Raw genomic sequence first — 21,818 nt, 5'->3', positions numbered from 1 at the left:
GATACAGTATAATTCCTTACCTTAAAAAATAAAGCCAAATTCAATGCTGAAATTTTATATACTAATCATATAAATTATCTCTAAAGAAAAGCATTTGATCCCCTTAGTTCTACTACTAGAAACAGAGAGAAGAATTAGAAAATTTTCTGAAAATTATACGTACAATGTCAAAGAAGACTTGGCAAACATCAATAGTATTCAGCAATTCACAAACATGGTCCTGAAAACAAAAGTTTATTTTAATCTTTTACTTATATGACTACTACTAAATTCAGAAAACACATACTTTATTATCCACAAGTGACAGAACAATTTATACAATTAACAAATATCAATTTATCTCTGAAATGTTAAACTGTATGTATTAAAATACATACCTTAAATTCCATAACATCTACAAATGTGAAGTAATATAATGCCAGATTTTTCAGAATCTCTGATTTTTCTTTCTGCAGTTGTGCAAGCTGTTGCTGTGAAAACAAAATTAGAATGCACTGTTTACTGTGAACAAAATTATTATGTTTAATACAAACTATCTTCTTTTATGATTGCTATATGAAAGCACAAGCTTTTAGAATAATATTTCTAGATGATTACAGCTCTTTTAAAAAACCAAAATACTTGAAACAGCAACTTCTAAATAGTGACCAGCAACTTACAGTGTGAGGCTATAAAACGAATCAAAGCAGATTAGTACCAAACTGCACTACTATTAAGGAAAACTGGAAAGTGTTAGGAAAAAAATAACTATCAAATGAACTCTTAAAAGAAAACTAAAAGCAACTCATGAGCATGATCACATTACTAAAAGTGGGAGAAAAGAAGGTGAAAAATATTATAACTTACACTACAGAAACAATATGCTTTATAAATTTGGAACTTACCAAAAAGAACATCCAGGCAAAGCCACGTTACGCATGCAAAATAAAATGTAGATACAAACATAAAATACAGTAACGGTCCCCTGACCAGATCCACAAAACACAGTAATACATTAAAGAAAAGCAAAAATCACAACAACAAAAAAAGAAATGAGAAAGAAGCAAAACTAGAGTTAAGACGCATAAACATATGAAGAGGGAAATGTGAATACAAAAGACAAACATTATTTCAATCAACTGTATTATTAAATTTACAGAAGTCCTAAGTTTTCTTTTAAAACAACTATTAATAAAACTTCTGACAGAACTCAGCCATATCGGACATGAAGCAGTAAACCATAAATCTGCCAAACGTCAACAAAATCATCTAGAACTATCTGATATTCTGAATGTAGCCTACAGAATAGAAATGTCCACATCATTTAGAAACTTGTTACAAGAGGAGGATCTCAGGCTCACCCCAAATCAGAATCTGCCATTTAACAATATACCCAGGTGATCTGAATGCATGTTAAATGTAATTTACCTGGGACATGCGAAAACTAGAAAATATGAGAAAATGGTTCAAAATATCAAACTTGCTATCCAGTTTTAAGACCCTCCTGCAGTTCTTATGCATCTTATGCACTTTCATGCACTGGAGAAGGAAATGGCAACCCACTCCAGTATTCTTGCCTGGAGAATCCCAGGGACAGAGGAGCTTAGTGGGCTGCCGTCTATGGCGTCTCACAGAGTCGGACATGACTGAAGCGACTTAGCAGCAGCAGCAGCAGTTCTTACTGACACCTAACACAGGAGAGTTAGGGGAAGGGGTGCCTCTACACATTTGATAAGTCAGAAAATTCTTAATAGTAAGCGTAACATCAAAGGATTAAAAATATACCTATTGAAAGGCTATTTAGAGTAGCAAGCACAGCATTCTGGTAGACTCAACTACTATATAGAACCCTAAATACTGCAGTCCCTGAGGACATTTTTTAAAATGTATAAACAAAGTTTATACTGCGTTATACTCTACTTCCCCTTAAAGCCAGGCAAACTGAGGTATATACTTACAGTGGTGTAACTGTTCTAGCTTTATCTGTGTCACTAGTTGACTTTATTTTGAACATGCTGTTTCAAAACAATTCTATATTTATATGCACACTTTTAATCATTACCACTCACAACATCAAGCAGATACTTATTTTAAAATGATTCTATTCCCTCAGATGATACTTCCTTTACCTTGTTCAACAACATTTAACATTTATAATTGATATCAATCCTTTTCCCTGCTTTTCAGTACTTTAAATTTTAATTTTGAAGTGTAACAGGTGAAAGTAAACTCCTAATAGGATAAAAAGCAAAAATATAACTTGGTTGCTACTGGGTTTATATTTATAGTGCCTCCTTTCAATTTCAGTGTCTAGTTTGAACAAAAAATGACAGATTACCATCTTATTATGGGCTCTAATGACCTTTTATACAAATTCTCATTTTGCATATTGAGAAGCTAATGCCCACAGAACTTAAAAGAGTCTTCCCCAAAGTTATATACCTAGTTAATATGAATGGGCCAGGATTAAAATTTCATACCCATAGTCCTAATAAAGTGTTCTTCCTACCATTTCACATGGGGGTGGGGAGGTTTCATCCCCACCCCCATCTTCTTTTTTAACAGTAAAATCTCATCATGGTCTCAATTTCTCATTACAATTTATTTCCCCCAAATTGTATATAACTAGCCTCTACTGTATATTGTCACCCTGCTTATTTAACTTACATGCAGAGTACATCATGCAAAATGCCAGGCTGGATGAATCACAAACTGAAATCAAGATTATGGGGGAAATACCAACAACCTCAGCTATGCAGATGATACTTACTCTAATGGCAGAAAGAGAAGAACTAAAGAGCCTCTTGATGAGGGAGAAAGAGGAGAGTGAAAAGCTGGCTTAAAACTCAACATTCAAAAAGCTAAGATCCTGGCACTCAGTGCCATCATTTCATGGCAAATATAAGGGGAAAAGGTAGAAACAGTGACAGAATTTCTCTCCTTGCACTCCAAAATCACTGCAGATGGTGACTGCAGCCATGAAATTAAAAGATGCTTGCTTCTCGAAAGGAAAGCTATGACAAGCTTAGGCAGAGTATTAAAAAGTAAAGACATCACGTTGCTGACAAAGGTCCATATAGTCAAAGCTATGGTTTTTCTAGTAGTCTGACAATGGTCCGTATAGTCAAAGCTATGGGCCAATGTATGTCTCATGAATGGGCATGAGAGGTGGACCATTAATAAGGGCTGAGTACTGAAGAATTGATTGTTTTCCAATTGTGGTGCTGGAGAAAATTCTTGAGAGTCCTTGGACTGCAAGGAGATCAAACCAGTCAATCCTAAAGGAAATCAACCCTGAATATTCATTGGAAGGACTGATGCTGAAGTTGAAACTCCAATACTTTGGCCATCTGATGCAATGAGCCAACTCATTGGAAAAGACCCTGACACTGGGAAAGATTGAAAGGAGAAGAAAGGGGCGACAGAAGATGAGATGGTTGGGTGGCATCACTGATGCAACAGACATGAGTCTGAGCAAACTCTGAGAGATTCTGAAGGACAAGGAAGCTCGGCATGGTGCAGTTGATGGGTCGCAAAGAGTCGGACATGACTTAGCGACTAAACAACATCAACAAAGCCTCTACACTGGTTAAAACAAATTTACTGAACTAATTATATATGAATTCAAAATAATTAGTCAAGTTTTTAAAGCTCTACATCCCTTTGTCTAAACATACCTTCCAATCTAAATTTCTCCTACATCCATTCACAGACTACACTAAGTAGCTAAAACAAACTTTCCACTATTGTATATAAACGTCTCACATTTTCTCTACTGCTTCCTCTATGGATATGTCCAAATTCCACTACTTATACATGTCCAAATCTCACTACTCCTAAACTACTCAATTTAAATGTTAACCTCACTTTCAGGAAACCATCCCTGATTGAACTGCTTCCCTTGATGCAAATAACACCTCCCTCTTCTAAATGTGTACAGTTTCTAATAATTATCACTGTCTACCTTGTATCATAGTTCTCTCCAGCACCATGAGGCAGTGTACAAAACTCCACAGCCTGTATCATACAGCTCTGCACAAAAATATCCATATAAACATCTATCAAATGAGTGATTAGGACAAACTGAAAAGACCTTTATTCGCTATATAACTCAGGGAACTCAAAGCAGGCCTCTGCATCAACCTAGAAGGGTGGGATGCAGAGAGAGGTAGAAATGAGGTTCAAGAGGGAGGGGATATATGTATACCCATGGCTGATTCAGGTTGCTGTTTGGCAGAAACCAACACAATTCTATAAAGCAATTATCCTTCAATTAAAAAAATAAACCTAAAATTAAAAAGAAAAAGACCTTATATGGCAGTGTCAGATAACGTTTTAGTAAGTTAACACTAACCAGCCCACCTCTTATTGTGAAATCATGGCTAAATAACTTAACCTCTCACAGTCTAATACCCTCAACATTAAAATGGGAGCTGATGTGGGCAGTTTAGCCAACACAATGTACAGGGCACCCAGAAGCTGCTCATTAATTATTAAGTGAATAACAGAAGACACTCACAGATCACTTCTTCAAAATGAGCAAAAAATAAAACTATTTAAGATAATCTCAATACTACTCAGAGTATCCTAATAAGAGCTGATATTAACTGAGCATGCTCTCTTTTGCAGGTAGTGTTCCAAAAAATGTGCAAGTATTTTACACGATCCTCTCAACATCTCTATAAAAAGTTACAATTATGTTCCCTATTTAACGAAAATAAATTCCATAAAGTTCTGTGTGAAAATTCAACTATAACAACAAAGAATGAAAGTATCTACAACTCTTGGGCTTCAACTGAAAAAAATACTCCATTTTCGTTTTTAAAGTGAAAGAGAGCAGACACTTCCAAAAAGTATTTAACTTCTAGGTTCAACATCCAGAACAAGTCCTCTACCTCCCATCTCATTATTTCATACTAAATAAAAAGTAGGAAATGGTTTAAGAATATAATCAGTATTAGACCATAGAAAAGTACAATTTTGAGAAGGTAAGATTCTATTTGCTAACACTTTAAAAGCATATCATGGATACATGGGTTAAATGTATTACCAAAATATCTGTACAGTGCTTTCATTAAAGGTTTTAACTGCGGACCATTATTCTTAAAATTCAAAGTAAAAACAAAATAAACAGGATAAACAGCCATGCAGATCACAAAATAAGATCATATCTCTTCAATGAAAAATACTGGTAATTAATCTTTGTACAATGAAAAAGCATTTTCTACACAAAATGTAAGTATCTTAAAAACTGATTGAGGGACTCCCCTGGTGGTGCAGAATCTACCTGCCAATGCAAGTCGATCCCTGGCCTGCCAAGATTCCACATGCCACAGACCAACAAAGGCCCACGCTCCCAGAGCCGGTGCCCTGCTACAAGAGAAGCCCTGAAAGAAGAGGCCTGTGCACCATGACGAAGACCCAGTGCAGCCATAAATAAATATTTTTTAAAACCTGACTGAAGTTTAGTATTTACTAGCTTTCATTCTTTCAGAGAAAAGATACTAGCAAATTGCGATAAGGAACCAATGACAAAGAGAGCTAAGTCACAGGCTTTCAATATAAAGGAAAGTGACTCAAGTCCTTTATTCACCTGTCAGTTATTCTTTCATCATCGAAACTGCTTATGCATAATAAGTAACTTTTCCTGACCTAAAATATACTAGTACTTTGTTCCTTTAAAAAAAACAACTAAGTACAGAAGTTTGGTTTAGGGAAGGCTTTGTTCAATTTCTTAGTAGATATTCTAAACCAGGTTTTTTTAAAGTAAGAGTGCAGAGAGACTATTTGCGTAAACCTCTTTTAAGGAATTGTCCTGCCACCACTCTGTAATCAACGCTCATAGCATAGCAGCCTCCTAACTAGTCTCTGTATTCTGCTCTTGCCTCTTCAGTGTTCTCCACATAGCAACAGGAGAGTGGACATTTCAAGGTAACACACTACCCTGAAGAGATGATCCCAATGAAGGAGAAGGGGATGACAGAGGACGAGATGTTTGGATGGCACCACCGACTCAATGGACATTAGTTTGAGCAACTAATGGGGTCTATGGGGTCGCAAAGAGCTGGACGTGACATAGCAACTGAACAGAGGATACAAGATACTAACAATGGGTAAAAAGTATAACGTGAATTCATTATATTATTTTTGTTCAAATCTAATATTATTTCAAATAAAGGGCTGAAAAAAATTCTAATAGTTTCTCATCACACTTAAAATACAAAGTCCTTACCAATGTCTCAATAAAATCTAAATAGGACCCCTGCCTGTCTCCACAACTTCATCTCCCCTCATACTCCTCCAGCTTCTCTCAGTAGCTGTCATACCATTCTGCATGCTGTGCTCATCAAATAAATTCACCAAGGCCGGCCCCACCCCACAGCCTTTGCACTTGCTCTTTACTATGTCTGGAATGTTCTTCACTTCTTCTCATAGCTCAGTCTTTCACTTCAGAGAAGCCATTGTTGAGCACTTATCTAAGATAATCTTCTCACCCACGTTACTCTCTTAATTCCTTATTCTGCTCTCTATTTCTTCCTACTACTTATCTCCAAATAAAAGTACCTATTTATTCACTTTAGTTGTTTGTTGTCTCACATCCCAACTTGAAATGAAATTTCACAGAGGCAGTTCAGTTCAGATCAGTTGCTCAGTCGTGTCCGACTCTTTGCGACCCCATTAATCACAGCACGCCAGGCCTCCCTGTCCATCACCAACTCCCAGAGTTTACTCAGACTCACGTCCATCGAGCCAGTGATGCCATCCAGCCATCTCATCCTCAGTGGTCCCCTTCTCCTCCTGCCCCCAATCCCTCCCAGCATCAGACTCTTTTCCAATGAGTCAACTCTTTGCATGAGGTGGCCAAAGTACTGGAGTTTCAGCTTTAACATCATTCCTTCCAAAGAAATCCCAAGGCTGATCTCCTTCAGAATGGACTGGTTGGATCTCCTTGCAGTCCAAGGGACTCTCAAGAGTCTTCTCCAACACCACAGTTCAAAAGCATCAATTCTTTGGCGCTCAGCCTTCTTCACAGTCCAACTCTCACATCCATACATGACCACAGGAAAAACCATAGCCTTGACTAGACGGACCTTTGTTGGCAAAGTAATGTCTCTGCTTTGGAATATGCTATCTAGGTTGGTCATAAATTTTCTTCCAAGGAGTAAGTGTCTTTTAATTTCATGGCTGCAGTCACCATCTGCAGTGATTTGGGAGCCCCCAAAAATAAAGTCTGACACTGTTTCCACTGTTTCCCCATCTATTTCCCATGAAGTGATGCAACCAGATGCCATGATCTTCGTTTTCTGAATGTTGAGCTTTAAGCCAACTTTTTCACTCTCCACTTTCACTTTCCTCACTTTCTGCCATAAGGGTGGTGTCATCTGCATATCTGAGGTTATTGATATTTCTCCTGGCAATCTTGATTCCAGCTTGTGTTTTTTCCAGTCCAGCGTTTCTCATGATGTACTCTGCATAGAAGTTAAATAAGCAGGGTGACAATATACAGCCTTGACGTACTCCTTTTCCGATTTGGAACCAGTCTGTTGTTCCATGTCCAGTTCTAACTGTTGCTTTCTGAACTGCACACAGATTTCTCAAGAGGCAGGTTAGGTGGTCTGGTATTCCCATCTCTTTCAGAATTTTCCACAGTTTATTGTGATCCACACAGTCAAAGGCTTTGGCATAGTCAATAAAGCAGAAATAGATGGTTTTCTGGAACTCTCTTCCTTTTTCCATGATCCAGCGGATGTTGGCAATTTGATCTCTGGTTCCTCTGCCTTTTCTAAAACCAGCTTGAATATCAGGAAGTTCACGGTTCACGTATTGCTGAAGCCTGGCTTGGAGAACTTTGAGCATTACTTTACTAGCGTGTGAGATGAGTGCAATTGTGAGGTAGTTTGAGCATTCTTTGGCACTGCCTTTCTTTGGGATTGGAATGAAAACTGACCTTTTCCACAGAGGCAAGGTTTGTTTTATTTCATGTTGTTATCTCCAAGGTCTAGAATATTAGAACACAGCAGATATCCTTTAAATAAATAAATAAACGATCAAGTTTCTCAACAGAAAAATAAAAAAAAATCAATTTTTACACTGCTCTGCTAATTATAAATGAACGCAATATCAGGTATCAATTCACATCCCATGAGTTTATGTATCCCAATACAGAGTGGTGATTTAATCCCCTGAATAAATCTCTTGGGTAAAATGCTTCATTATGTCCTTACAGGATAAAAAATGAGAAACATCTAGAGAGGATTACATACTCATATCAAATATAACTAATCTCCTAAGAGTACATGAAAATCCAAATTAACACCAAGATTAGTCGTTTCTTAAAAAGGTTCATGGGACCTTATCAAACTTTCCTTTTATCATATACAAATAATTCTACTGGCATTCACTATTTCAGAAATGCATTTTTCTGAGCAAAAGGTAGTAGTAAATTCTAGGGAAAGTTTTCCTAACACCTAGTAAAAATGCATCATTGAGTGTTTAATATTTGTTACTAAACAATCTTCATAACTGCTTTTTAAGGTTCATTTTTTAAATTATGGTAAAACACAGCATGAAACATATCACTAAGGTCATATCTGATAAGTGTGTAGTTCACACTTACAAATACATTTGCATTGTTGTGCAGCCATCACCCTCATCTATCTCCAGAGTTTTTGTCATCTTCCCAATCAAGGCACATTCTTATCATTTTCCAGATAGAGAAACAGACCACAAAAGAGTAATATGTTAATATAGTAATCAAATTTCAAAGTTCCACATACCTCTTCAATACACTTCAAAATTCAAGTTGCCATACAATGACAAAAGGAGTATAGGAATAAGTAAAGCTAATGCTATTTTCTCTCAAAAACTACTTCTATTTAATTGTAGTTTCATCAATCTCACAGATTGAACTTCTAAGAGCTCTAATTCAATCTGTTCATTTTATACATTAAAGCAATGTTTTTCAAGTTTATATTGGCATCTGTTCAATTCTGAAAAGCAGAGTTGTGTTTTTTAAAGAACAGAAACACCAAAAAACTTAAAGGTTGTATCCATGCCTCTTTGCAATAGAACTTTACTGTTCCTCTCATCATGGGTCTATTTTCCCACCCTTACCATCTCAGGGAGCCTTGAGACTTGCTTTGACCAGTGGAAAACGGAAAATGATACTCTTATAACTTACAAAGCATTATAGCTTCATATTTTGTTCTTTTTTAGGACACTGTCCTGAAGTGTCATGTATGAGCAAGCTTGAGATATCATATCCCACAGAAAGAGAGGTTCAACATGATGCTATCCCAACAGGCCCCATGCCTCAGCCACCCACCAGATGAATGCAGTTGTGACCTAAGACTGCTGAGACCTGCAGAAGAACTGCCTGACCAAACTCAGAATAAGAAATAAGTTGTTGCTGTTTTAAGTCTATTAAGATTTCAGGTGGTCTGTTATACAGCACTAGGTAGGGAAACAAGATTAATATAAAGTTTAATAGAGAAATTAAAATAGTCTTTATTTCACTACCTGGGCATGATAACTTGCACCAGGAAAAATCTTAGAAATCTAAGATTTCTGGTTACAAGATGGCTGAACTAATGCAAACTGATGAAACTAATTTTAAGCATTAGAAAAGCACTAATTATATACCCCAGTATAGTGTGGTCAGTCAGATCTAACATCTTTATAAAAGATATCACACTGTGTTAAGGACAATACAATTCACTTCAGTTCAGCTGCCCAATCGTGTCCAACTCTTTGCAACCCCATGAACCACAGCACGCCAGGCCTCCCTGTCCATCACCAACTCCTGGAGTTTACCCAAACTCGTGTCTATTGAGTTGGTGATGCCATCCAACCATCTCATTCTCTGTCGTCCCCTTCTCCTCCTGCCTTCAATCTTTCCCAACATCAGGGTCTTTTCAAATGAGTCAGCTCTTCGCATCAGTATTGGCCAAAGTATTGGAGTTTCAGTTTTAACATCAGTTCTTCCAAAGAACACCCAGGACTGATCTCCTTTAGGATGGACTGGTTGGATCTCCTTGCAGTCCAAGGGACTCTCAAGAGTCTTCTCCAACACCCAGTTCAAAAGCATCAATTCTTCTGCGCTCAGCCCTCTTTATAGTCCAACTCTCACATCCATACATGACCACAGGAAAAACCATAGCCTTGACTAGACGGACCTTTGTTGACAGGTAATGTCTCTGCTTTTTAATATGCTGTCTAGCTTGGTCATAACTTTCCTTCCAAGGAGTAAGTGTCTTTTAATTTCATGGCTGCAATCAGCATCTGCAGTGATTTTGGAGCCCAAAAAAATAAACTCTGACACTGTTTCCCCGTCTAATTACCATGAAGTGATGGGACCAGATGCCATGATATTCGTTTTCTGAATGTTGAGCTTTAAGCCAACTTTTTCACGCTCCTCTTTCACTTTCATCAAGAGGCCCTTTAGTTCTTCTTCACTTTTTGCCATAAGGGTGGTGTCATCTGCATATCTGAGGTTTTGATATTTCTCCCGGCAATCTTCATTCCAGCTTGTGCTTCCTCCAGCCCAGCGTTTCTCATGATGTACTCTGCATAGAAGTTAAATAAGCAGGGTGACAATATACAGCCTTGACGTACTCCTTTTCCTATTTGGAACCAGTCTGTTGTTCCATGTCCAGTTCTAACTGTTGCTTCCTGACCTGCATATAGGTTTCTCAAGAGGCAGGTTAGGTGGTCTGGGATTTCCATCTCTTTCAGAATTTTCCAGTTTATTGAGATCCACATAGTCAAAGGCTTTGGCATAGTCAATAAGGCAGAAATAGATGTTTTTCTGGAACTCTCTTGCTTTTTTGATGATCCAGCAGATGTTGGCAATTTGATCTCTGGTTTCTCTGCCTTTTCTAAAACCAGCTTGAACATCAGGAAGTTCACGGTTCACGTATTGCTGAAGCATGGCTTGGAGAATTTTGAGCATTACTTTACTAGCATGTGAGATGAGTGCCACTGTGATGGCTGGATGGCATCACGGACTCGATGGACGTGAGTCTGAGTGAATTCCGGGAGATGGTGATGGACAGGGAGGCCTGGCGTGCTGCGATTCGTGGAGTCGCAAAGAGTCGGACACGACTGAGCGACTGAACTAACTGACTGAACTGTGCGGTAGTTTGAGCATTCTTTGGGATTGGAATGAAAACTGACCTTTTGCAGTCCTGTGGCCACTGTTGAGTTTTCCAAATTTGCTGGCATACTGAGTACAGCACTTTCACAGCATCATCTTTCAGGATTTGAAATAGCTCAACTGGAATGCCATCACCTCCACTAGCTTTGTTTGTAGTGATGCTTTCTAAGGCCCACCTGACTTCACATTCCAGGATGTCTGGCTCTAGGTGAGTGATCACACCATCATGATTATCTGGGTCGTGAAGATCTTTTTTGTATAGTTCTTCTGTATATTCTTGCCACCTCTTCTTAATTCTTCTGCTTCTGTTAGGTCCATCGAGCCCATCTCCGCATGAAATGTTCCCTTGGTATCTCTAATTTTCTTGGAGAGATCTCTATTCTTTCCTATTTTAAAGGCACCATTTTCCATTATGAATGAAAATGTAAATGAAGTTAATCCCTTTACACTCAATTTTAGTAATATTCTTTAAAAGTTTTTCAAATATGTGATTAGCTTCTTTTCATAACCTAGGTATAGAGAAGTAAGTTAGGCTTTTCTTATTTGTTAGATGTCATAATTGAAACTGATAATTATACTCCACTGTTTATGTCAAGACGGCCTCATGTGCTATTGACATGTGCAAGGTAGCATGACAAAATTAGGGAGTCCTTGCCAGCCATACTTTTCACTTTTTAAAGTTTTTATTTCTTTTCCTATCAATTATCATTTGCTCCTGATCAAAGTATTTTTTAACATCAATGCTTTGGAAAATATATTTTTTACAATTTTACCTAGGTAAACTCAACAAGCTTGGGCACATGGAGAACCAATAAGCTTATTTCTGAATAAACTTCACTCTTCATAAACTACTATTTCTGGTTACTCAAAATAATTTTTTTAACAGGTTTACTGAGGTATAATTTATATATCATAAATTCATCTATCAACTAAATAACTGAAAATTAAATAATTGTAGTAAATTCATAAGAGTTGTACAACCACCAACCCTACCCAGTTTTAGAACATTTACATTATCCCAAAAAGTTCTCTTGTGCCCGTTTACAGTTAATACCATTCTCGCCTCCAGTCCTAATACTGATCTGCTTTCTGCCTCAATAAATTTGCTTTTTCCAGACATACCCTATAAAATGAAATAATACATAAGCTTTTTACAACCAGCTTCTTTCATTTAGCCTAATGTTTCTGCAGTTCATCCATGCTATAACATGTGCTGGTAGCTTGTTCCTTTTAATTGCTAAATAGTGATCCATTAAATGCATATACCAATTTAGTTTATTCATCAATTGATGGGCATTTGAATTACTTTCATTTTTAAGCTATTTTGAACTATGAATGCTGCTATAAACATAGCCACGTGTGGACATGTAAAGTACTTTCATTTTTCTTGAGCAGACTCCTAGAAGTGGTATTGCTTCCTTCTGAGTTCTCAAGTGAACTCAAGAGAGGCATGTGATAAGAAAAGTAACCTCTAGGTAAGAGTCAAGTTACTATAATTATATACTATATATTTATTCAACAAATACCCCAACCTGATATTATATTGTCAGACACTGTTGGAGGAGCTGGGGATAAAGCTATGAATAAAATGCTGACCCTGGCCCTAAATGAACATACAATCTAGTGAGGAATATTTATGTAGGTATACAGGTAACTCTTCCTTTTCTTAAGGTATATACAGTTTTAAAATCTGGTTACACCACAACTAACTTACAGGTGCAAGGTTCAAAGCTGGTGAAAATTTGTGATGATTAATTCCCATTTTCCCTTCAAGACAGAGACCCTCATCAACTTGTAATAATGTAAAAGAAGTTCAAAGGAAAAAACAACCCCTACACAAAATGCTATGAGAAAGACTACAACAAGAAAGGTCAGAGCTTCAAAGGGTAGTAAAGATGATGAGCAAGATGGAGAAAATTAAAGGAGGGCCATACACTCAAGGATTATTTTTGTTACTTGATTACATGATGACAGAGAGTGGAGGCTCATGATTAGACTGCCTCAATCAGGAGGCCTGTAAAGAGGAATAAAGTTGATGCTTAAGCTGTCTTGCACTCTTTCTGACCTTTTTGGACATCTGATGTTCTTGGGAGATTTGGAGTTAAAGGTGAAGTGGCATCAATGGGAGAATAGTTCCCACTTGATACCTGATCTTTTAATACCCACTTTCTAATACCACCCTAATACCCACTTAATACCCTGAAAGTGAAAGTCACTGAGTCGTGTCTGACTCTTTGTGACCCCATGGACTATACAGTCCATGGAATTCTCTAGGCCAGAATACTGGAGTGGATAGCCTTTCCCTTCTCCAGGGGACCTTCCCAACCCAGGGATTGAACCCAGGTCTCCCACATTGCAGGCAGATGTTTTACCAACTGAGCCACAAGGAAAGCCCAGGCAGGGTAGGCAGATCATAAAGGGCTTTCAAGAAGGTGGCGTACTTAATATCCTACCTTCATCAATTCTTTGAACTCAGAGGGAGCTCCTACCTACACACTCTACTACTCTTTCTTGAAAACATACCATCTCATGCTCAGTCTCCCCTTTTATCCATCTTAAGATCAACCAGCCCATCATTATATTACTCCCTTGTAACTCTCTGCCTCTGTCATACTTGCCAGATAAAACCCACAATAGGAGAAAGCCAATACCTATGCTCTGACACCATCTCAACCGGAATTCACTATCACCAACCCTAAATGAGTTACAACATTTTGCCATTTTCACCATCAATTCCCTCTCCCAACTCTCCTCAGTGATTATGCGACTCTTCCTCTCTCTCAATAATGCCTCTTCAACTTGATTCTCAGGTTAATGCTTGCCTAAGCTGGACCTTATATATATAGCTGGCTACTCAACATCTCCATTCAGACTTCTAGTAGGTCTCTCAAACTTAACATATCTAATACTGAGCTACTGAGTACTATCCCTTCTATAATCTAACCCTAAGTAATCTTATTTCTTCATTCCAATAAATCTTGGTATTTCCTAATCCAAAAACCTTAGGATCTTAAATTTCTCACTGTTTTATACACCCCATACCCAATGCATCAGCAAATACTATAGGCTCTGTCTTCAAAACATCCAGAATCTGAACATTTCTCACCTTTACCACCCTAGGCCATGCCACACTCAGCTCTTTCAATGACAACAAATTGCCTAATCAGCTTCTCTGTTTCTACCTGTTTTTTCTGCAGAATCTCTCTCAGTCCAGCAACCACAGTGACCATAGGTATATCACTTTATTCCTCTATTACTCCTCTACAATAACATCCCAACTCAAGAGTAACTAACCAAAGTCCTTACTATGTTTGAGAAAGCCCTTTATGATCTGCCTACCCCTTCAACCATCGTCCTTATCTCCTACCACTATCTCCCAGCTCCTTCCCCAGGGGGGACTCTGGCCTACCTCCCTTTCCCTGAACAAGCCAGGTATGCTCCCACCTGAGCTTCTGCCACTGCTGCTCCCTAAACACAGAAGGCTCCTTCCCTGGCTCACCTCACATCTTCCTAACTTTAAATCTCCGCCCTGCTGTCTCCTCACTAAGGCCTTTCTCAGCTCAAGTCAATTAGCATCACCCCATTATCACTCTGGAGCAGGCTATGGCACCCCACTCCAGTCCTCTTGCCTGGAAAATCCCATGGATGGAGGAGCCTGGTGGGCTACAGTCCATGGGGTCGCTACGAGTCGGACACGACTGAGCAACTTCACTTTGACTTTTCACTTTCATGCACTGGAGAAGGAAATGGCAACCTACTCCAGTATTCTTGCCTAGAGAATTCCAGGGATGGGGGAGGCTGGTGGGCTGCCATCTATGGGGTCGCACAGAGTCAGACACGACTGAAGTGACTTAGCAGCAGCAGCAGCAGCATTATCCCTCTTCCTTCTTTTTAGAACTCATCTCTACCTGGCAATATGTTCCTATTCTAATCGATCTCTGTCCAGAAGAGTATAACTTCCAAGACCAGTGATGTGATTTATTTGCTGCTGGATTCCCTCTCCCAGAATAGGACTCAGCTCATAGAAGGCACCCAGTAAATGTTTTAAATAAATAAAACTATGGGAACACATACAAGTGGTACTTAACCTAATTAGAAAGGGTTAGAAAAAGCTTCTCTGAAATGGTGACATTTAAGGATAAACCTGAAAGACAAGTAGAAATTAGCCTAGTGAAAGAATATGGGAGAGAAAGATTTTTCTAGATAATAAAAATAACAAAATGCTAGAGGCAAGAGAAAGAATGGCCATTTGTGCCATCAAAGTGTACAAATAACTCTCCCCAAATAAAATACTGCTTTAAAAATACTCTATTTCCCCAAGGAGGAAAATGAGGGCTAACACAGTATACTATCCTATATATTCCTGGCCAAAGACTATTAGGGTATGTATTTAAAACAGTATTAGCCAAGATGAGTGCCAAGAAGAACAAAAGTAAAACAAATATTTTGCAACATCTGTTATTTATTCGCTTATAGTTCCTTTCGCTATCTTTGATTTTAGAGCTTGGCAAATAACTTGATTTGACAAAAGGTAAAACTGGACTGGCCGTGAAAAACAATAATCAGATACCATGTCAAAGGTACTCAAAGGATACCAGGTTAAAAGTGGCCAAAGGCCCCTTCAAAGAAATGACTCAAATGAAAAAAACAAAACTAAAGATCAACAATACCACTAGGTTTGGTAACATACTTTGCTGTTATGAAGGAAATTATAATCATCAATGCAGTCAAAGGGATAAGTTAACAACATCTGGAAGATGGCTGAAAAACTGGCAAGATATAACTTTAGGAAATTTTAAGAAAATGAATAAATAATTGCAAATGGCAGGAATGCATCTCCTTGGGGACTATGCTATGAAACCCCAAGACAAAGCTCACTGGCCATTTTACCTGCAGAAAAACTGACAGCAGTTTTTGTAGTTAGTATAATTATTATTAAACTATTATTGTAGTTTAGTATAATTAGAACATACAATGCACAAGACTCACAAACTAAGGTGATTTTAAAACATATGTATTTTGGGATCACAAGAACCACCCTTGGGAATATGACAAAACCTGAAAAATACATTGACACATCAACTCTGTATACAATTTCAGGGGATTCCCAAACTCTATGAAATTCAGCGTGAAAGTTCAGTCAGTCAGTCAGTTCAGCTGCTCAGTCATCTCTGACTCTTTGAGACCCCATGGACTGCAGCACGCCAGGCTTCCCTGTTCATCACCAACTCCTGAAGCTTGCTCAAACTCATGTCCATCGAGTCAGTAATGCCATCCAACCATCTCATCCTCTGTCGTCCCCATCTCCTCCTGCCTTCAATCTTTCCCAGATTCAGGGTCTTTTTCAAGAGCCAGTTCTTCGCATCAGGTGGCCAAAATATTTGGAATTTCAGCTTCAGCATCGGTCCTTCCAATGAATATTCAGGACTGACTGCCTTTAGGACTGACTGGTTGGATCTCCTTACAGTCCAAGGGACTCTCAAGAGTCTTCTCCAACACCACAGTTCAAAAGCATCAATTCTTCAGGACTCAGCTTTCTTTATAGTCCAACTCTCACATCCACACATGACCACTGGAAAAACCATAGCTTTGACTAGATGGACCTTTGTCAGCAAAGTAATGTCTCCGCTTTTTAATATGCTGTCTAGGTTGGTCATAGCTTTTCTTCCAAGGAGTAAGCATCTTTTAATTTCGTGTCAGCAGTCATCATCTGCAGTGATTCTGGAGCCCCCCAAAAATAAAATCTCTCACTGTTTTCACTGTTTCCCTATCTACTTGCTATGACGTGATGGGACCGGATGCCATGATCTTCGTTTTCTGAATGTTGAGTTTTAAGCCAACTTTTTCACTCTCCTCTTTCACTTTCATCAAGAGGCTCTTTAGTCCTTCTTCACTTTCTGCCATAAGGGTGGTGTCATCTGCATATCTGAGGTTATTGATATTTCTCCCGGCAATCTTGTTTCTAGCTTCTGCTTCCTCCAGCCCAGCATTTCTCATGATGTATTCTGCATATAAGTTAAATAAGCAGGGTGACAATATCAGCCTTGACGTACTCCTTTCCTAATTTGGAACCAGTCTGTTGTTCCATGTCCGGTTCTAACTGTTGTTTCTTGACCTACGCACAGATTTCTCAGGAGGCAGGTAAGGTGGTCTGGTATTCCCATCTCTTTCAGAATTTTCCACAGTTTGTTGTGATCTACACAGTCAAAGGCTTTGTGAGAACCAATACACTTGGGATAATAAAGAGAAATATATCCTGGGATGAAAGCTATGCAGCAGGCTTATGAAAATTGTCCAGAGGAAAGTTGGAAGACAGAGGGTTATAGGAGAGTGGGTTCCAGAAAAAAAGGAAAGCTTACAGAAAGGTGGCATGAATTTTAGACTAGATAAATTTTAATATTCTGTAAAGAAAACTAATTCAGGAAAGTCATAATATTTATCTATGGAACAAATAACTGTGAAATATTTCTGGAAGACAGAATCCATTTCATTTTGATAATAAATATATATATAAATACATGTAATATAAAAATATTATATTATTTGGACTTCTAAGAAAGTCCAAAGTGTGATAATGGAGTGAAGAAATACAAATCAAATATTCAGGTCTTTGCCAATTATTTTAACTTTTACAATCAGCATATAATTTAATCTCAGAACACTGTATGATTACAGGACCAAAGGAAAGCATTAGGAATTCTGGCAACATGAAAGTATAAATGACCAAGGTTATGGTTATAAATATAGAGAAATACACTATTTAAAGTTTAAAAAGGAAGTAACCAATGAAACAAAAATATTAACCAAAAAAAAAAAAAACCATCAAACATTAGGAAGAGGGGAGAGGATAGAGAAGGGGAGGAAACAATGAGCTAAATCCTCATATTTTGTAGCAAAGAATTAACAGATGCTGTCTAAAGTTGGCAAATAAATATATAAAAGAATGAGCATATTTCTTATAGTTCTGGAGGTAACCTCCAGATATACTAAAAATACAGGTTCCCCTGAGAAATATGAGCAGGATAGGAAAGAGTGGATTAGGATTACATACATTCACATTTCATCCTAAATTCTTCCAGACTATTTAATTATGATATATTCATGTTAGCATGGTAAAAATTAAAAGTAAAAAAAGAAAGCCAGTTTAGGTAGGTCTTTAGTGCTGATGCAATTCCTGCCAGCACTTGACCTATTTCAAATTCTTTTTAAATATATCAAAGCAAGGTTTACTTGTTTTTTCTATTGAGGGGTTCATTCTTTTATTAATTTTCTTTCTTATTTAAACTAGAAATAAAGACTATTACATGTGGAAGACATATTAATTGAATGTTGATGACACTTTTAAAAAAGAATATAGACACAAGTTAGTTCTCATTGTATTAAAATTTCTTGAATTTTAGTCAAAATCAAGTATTTCTTTTAAGTTTCCATGAGAATATACACATACTTCTTTACAAAAGTATACATCATCAAAACTGTTACATTACTTTTACTGTAAGATGATTCCTTCTATAATCAAAGTATTATTTGCTAGCCTACTACATCCAAATCAACAGAGATTGAAAGATGGGTGCGTGGAGAACAGAGGAATGAGGTTCCACAAAGAAAGAAATAACTTTTGTTTTGCTCCCCCTAGTGGAGGCTGGAGGAAAGGAAGGAGGGGAGTAACAGGAGAGACGGGGGGGGGGGGGGGGGGGGGGGGTGTGTGGGGGGGGGGGTGTGTGTGGGTGTGGGTGTGTGTGTGTGTAGGTGTGGGTGTGGGTGTGGGTGTGTGTGTAACCCTCAACGACCAGTTTAACATTTTGTAAAAGTTAGAGGGGTTTCTGAAGGTCTCTAGGTTTAGGTAGCCAAGTGAATTGTAATTATTCAAAACAAAGAATACAGAAAAGACACAGAATGGAGGATAACCATGTGTTCAACACTGGACACAAAGTGTGATGTTCAGCTTGTGGAGCTGTCCAAAGTGTAACTAGAGACAGTATATTACTAGATAGTATAGTATCTAGCATGTTACTTAGTTGATAATATATTGTTTAGATGAAGCCATGGAAGTATAAAATGTTTTCTTACATACATACACTGCAGGAAGTGAAAAAAAAGGTCATTTAGAAATATCTACATGAAAACAGCTGCTAGAAAAAAAAGTTCATGAAGCAGACCTAAAAGTTAGAGAAGTAATATAAATAAAAGCTTCCATTTTTCAAAAGCAATGTATTACACAAGTCTGCTGAGTGGTAAAACCAAAACTCAAATTTTGTTGTCCATCCTTTTAACCAATATAGCACCATCATGATGGAAGCCATGACAAGACAAGTACTGCCCATTTTAGAGACCAACTAGGAACAAGCAAGTTTCCTTACCCTTTCCTTCTAACTCCTGACTAAACCACAGTGCATGTGTCAAGAGCCTCCCCATACCCACCCTCAATACCACCACCCCACCCCCAAAACACATTTATGCTTTTAAGAAGCTAGGGCTCCACTAAAAAGTACAATTATTTTTATAGCTAATAACATAAAGTAAAAGTGTTGGTAAATTTGGATCTTGACATAGTTATAGACAATATTTCAATAAATGAAAGCTAGCTAAGTTAAAGCTTATCAATTAGGTTCATTTACTCATCATTATTTAGTGTCTCGCATGAGCCAAGCACTAGGGATAAAATGGTGTCTAAAAACAGACTTTAACATTGTGCCTCTGAACAAACTGTGATGAAATTATGACATTTTTAGAGTTGCTTTGTCTTGTCTTGAGTGACCTTGTAAGCTACTTAATTAAAAATGTTTATTACATATAATAGCATCTTGTAATACTATGCTCCAAGAAAAAGGAAATAAACAGTAAGTACAACACAAAACATTCCTCTAAGTTTGAAAACTTAACTTCAAATTATTTCAATAATGGCCTATACCTAAGTCCAGAATCCCTGTATTATTGTACCACCCCAATCACTAATAATGTCTTCATTCTTAGGGAGTTAAGACCTAACTAAACATACATAAGACAGTAATTTACATCATTTTCTCCTTAATTTGGGAATCAAACCCAAAGTTTTGTACTAATGTACAATAAATAAGAAAATTCCCTAATGATACTTTTGAGCCAGATATTTTCACGGTTTTAAACTAGCTTTTAGATGTAAATACAGCATAGGAAGAAAGGGGGGATTAAGTTTTTAGAAGTTTAAGAAAAAAATTTCTTAAAAGTTTTAATATACACCTGAACATTAGCTTTAAGAATTTCTTGGGCAAAACAACTTTTACCTATTGATAAAATAAGGAGTTTCTACTCTTTTCTTCATCTAGGGAAGTAACAGATTTCCCTCTATAGGTTCATAAGAAATCTATGAGAAACAAACCATAAATCCATTTGACAGTAACACTTTCAAAATAATGGAAGATATGGTACAGACAAATAACCTTTCAGCTCAGAAATGTTTTCCTTATCTAAATTAAATAAGAACATCTATAAAGCCTATTAAAACATTTAGCCGGGGGCTTCCCTGGTGGTCCAGTGGTTATGAATCTGCCTGCCAATGAAGGGCACATGGGTTTGATCCCTGGTCCGGGAAGAATCCACCTGCCAAGGAGCAACTAAGCCCATGCGCCACAACTACTGAGTCTGCTGGCCCCAGAGCCCATGCGCCACCAACAAAGAAATCACCGGAGTGAGAGGCCCGCCTGCTGCAACTAGAGAGTGGCCTCTGCTTGCAGCAACTACAGAAAGCGCACTCACAGTAACCAAGACCTGGCTCAGCCAAAAAGAAATAAATAAATCTTAATTTAAAAGAAAACCCCCCCTCACACATATTGTTCAGTTGTAAGTCGTCTCCGACTCTTTGTGACTCCATGGTCTCTCCAGGCTCCTCTGTCCATGAGCTTCTCCAGGCAAGAATATTGGAGTGGGATGCCATGTCCTTCTCCACACATATATATTCTGTGTGGCATATATTAGACAGTCAATTAAATAGCTGCTATAATAAAACTGGCTTTTATTCATATGAATTTTATTTAATCGACTGCTTTGAAGCATATAGGGCATTTAATTCAACACCATGATCCAGGAAAAAAAAATTACATTCCTTGGTATGGACTCTCCCTAAGTCCAAAATTGGGGGTGGGGTAGAATTTGTAAATTTACAACTGGTCACAACTACACAAGACAGTAAAAGTGACTCAACAGATTCAACATCATCACTACATGTTAGGAACCAGTCCTATTAGTTGGCACTGCCCTCCTTCACTGTATACGAGATACCTATGTGCTCCCAGTTTCTACTGGATTTAAAAGTATGGGAGCTGGCACAAGAGCAGATACCTGAGAAACAATTTTTTTAAAAAAATCAATTTTTCGCTGCAAAATAAGACTGGCTTTTTTGTAAGGATCATTTTAGAAACTTGAAAGCAAAAATTTTGCTGAATTTTCCACTGAAACAATCTTTTTGTGACTGCCTTTTCTGAAACTGGGGACAAGTGGTGCTTGTGTAACATGCATGAAAACAGAAATACTGCTAATCAGTAATTCTCCTTGATCCCTGAGATAATACAAGCATGCTCTATAGCACATATCTCTACAATGGCCTGAAGACCAGGAATAAGAAGGGAAAAAGGCCAACTGTGATGTCAATACCATTTCTTCAGTGTATTTAGCCAGAAATCTGTAAGCTCCCATCATCCCAGACAAT

The 21,818-nt window shown here is 37.8% G+C and overlaps 1 protein-coding gene across 2 annotated transcripts in view; it reads right to left on the bottom strand.

Moving 5' to 3' along the window:
• NCKAP1 (NCK associated protein 1) overlaps positions 1–21,818 on the bottom strand; it is a 110,023-nt gene that overhangs the window by 71,036 nt on the left and 17,169 nt on the right. For both annotated transcript variants that reach the window (XM_068968829.1, XM_068968828.1), the window contains 2 exons: positions 378–470; positions 164–220 (listed from right to left, as the gene is read on the bottom strand). In XM_068968829.1, coding sequence (XP_068824930.1) covers positions 164–220; positions 378–470 — 150 coding nt within the window. The remainder of the gene's footprint in view (positions 1–163; positions 221–377; positions 471–21,818) is intronic.

The sequence above is a fragment of the Capricornis sumatraensis genome, chromosome 3 (assembly GCF_032405125.1).
Source record: "Capricornis sumatraensis isolate serow.1 chromosome 3, serow.2, whole genome shotgun sequence".
Taxonomy (NCBI): Eukaryota; Metazoa; Chordata; class Mammalia; order Artiodactyla; family Bovidae; genus Capricornis; species Capricornis sumatraensis.
This window is presented reverse-complemented; position numbering and strand designations above follow the sequence as displayed.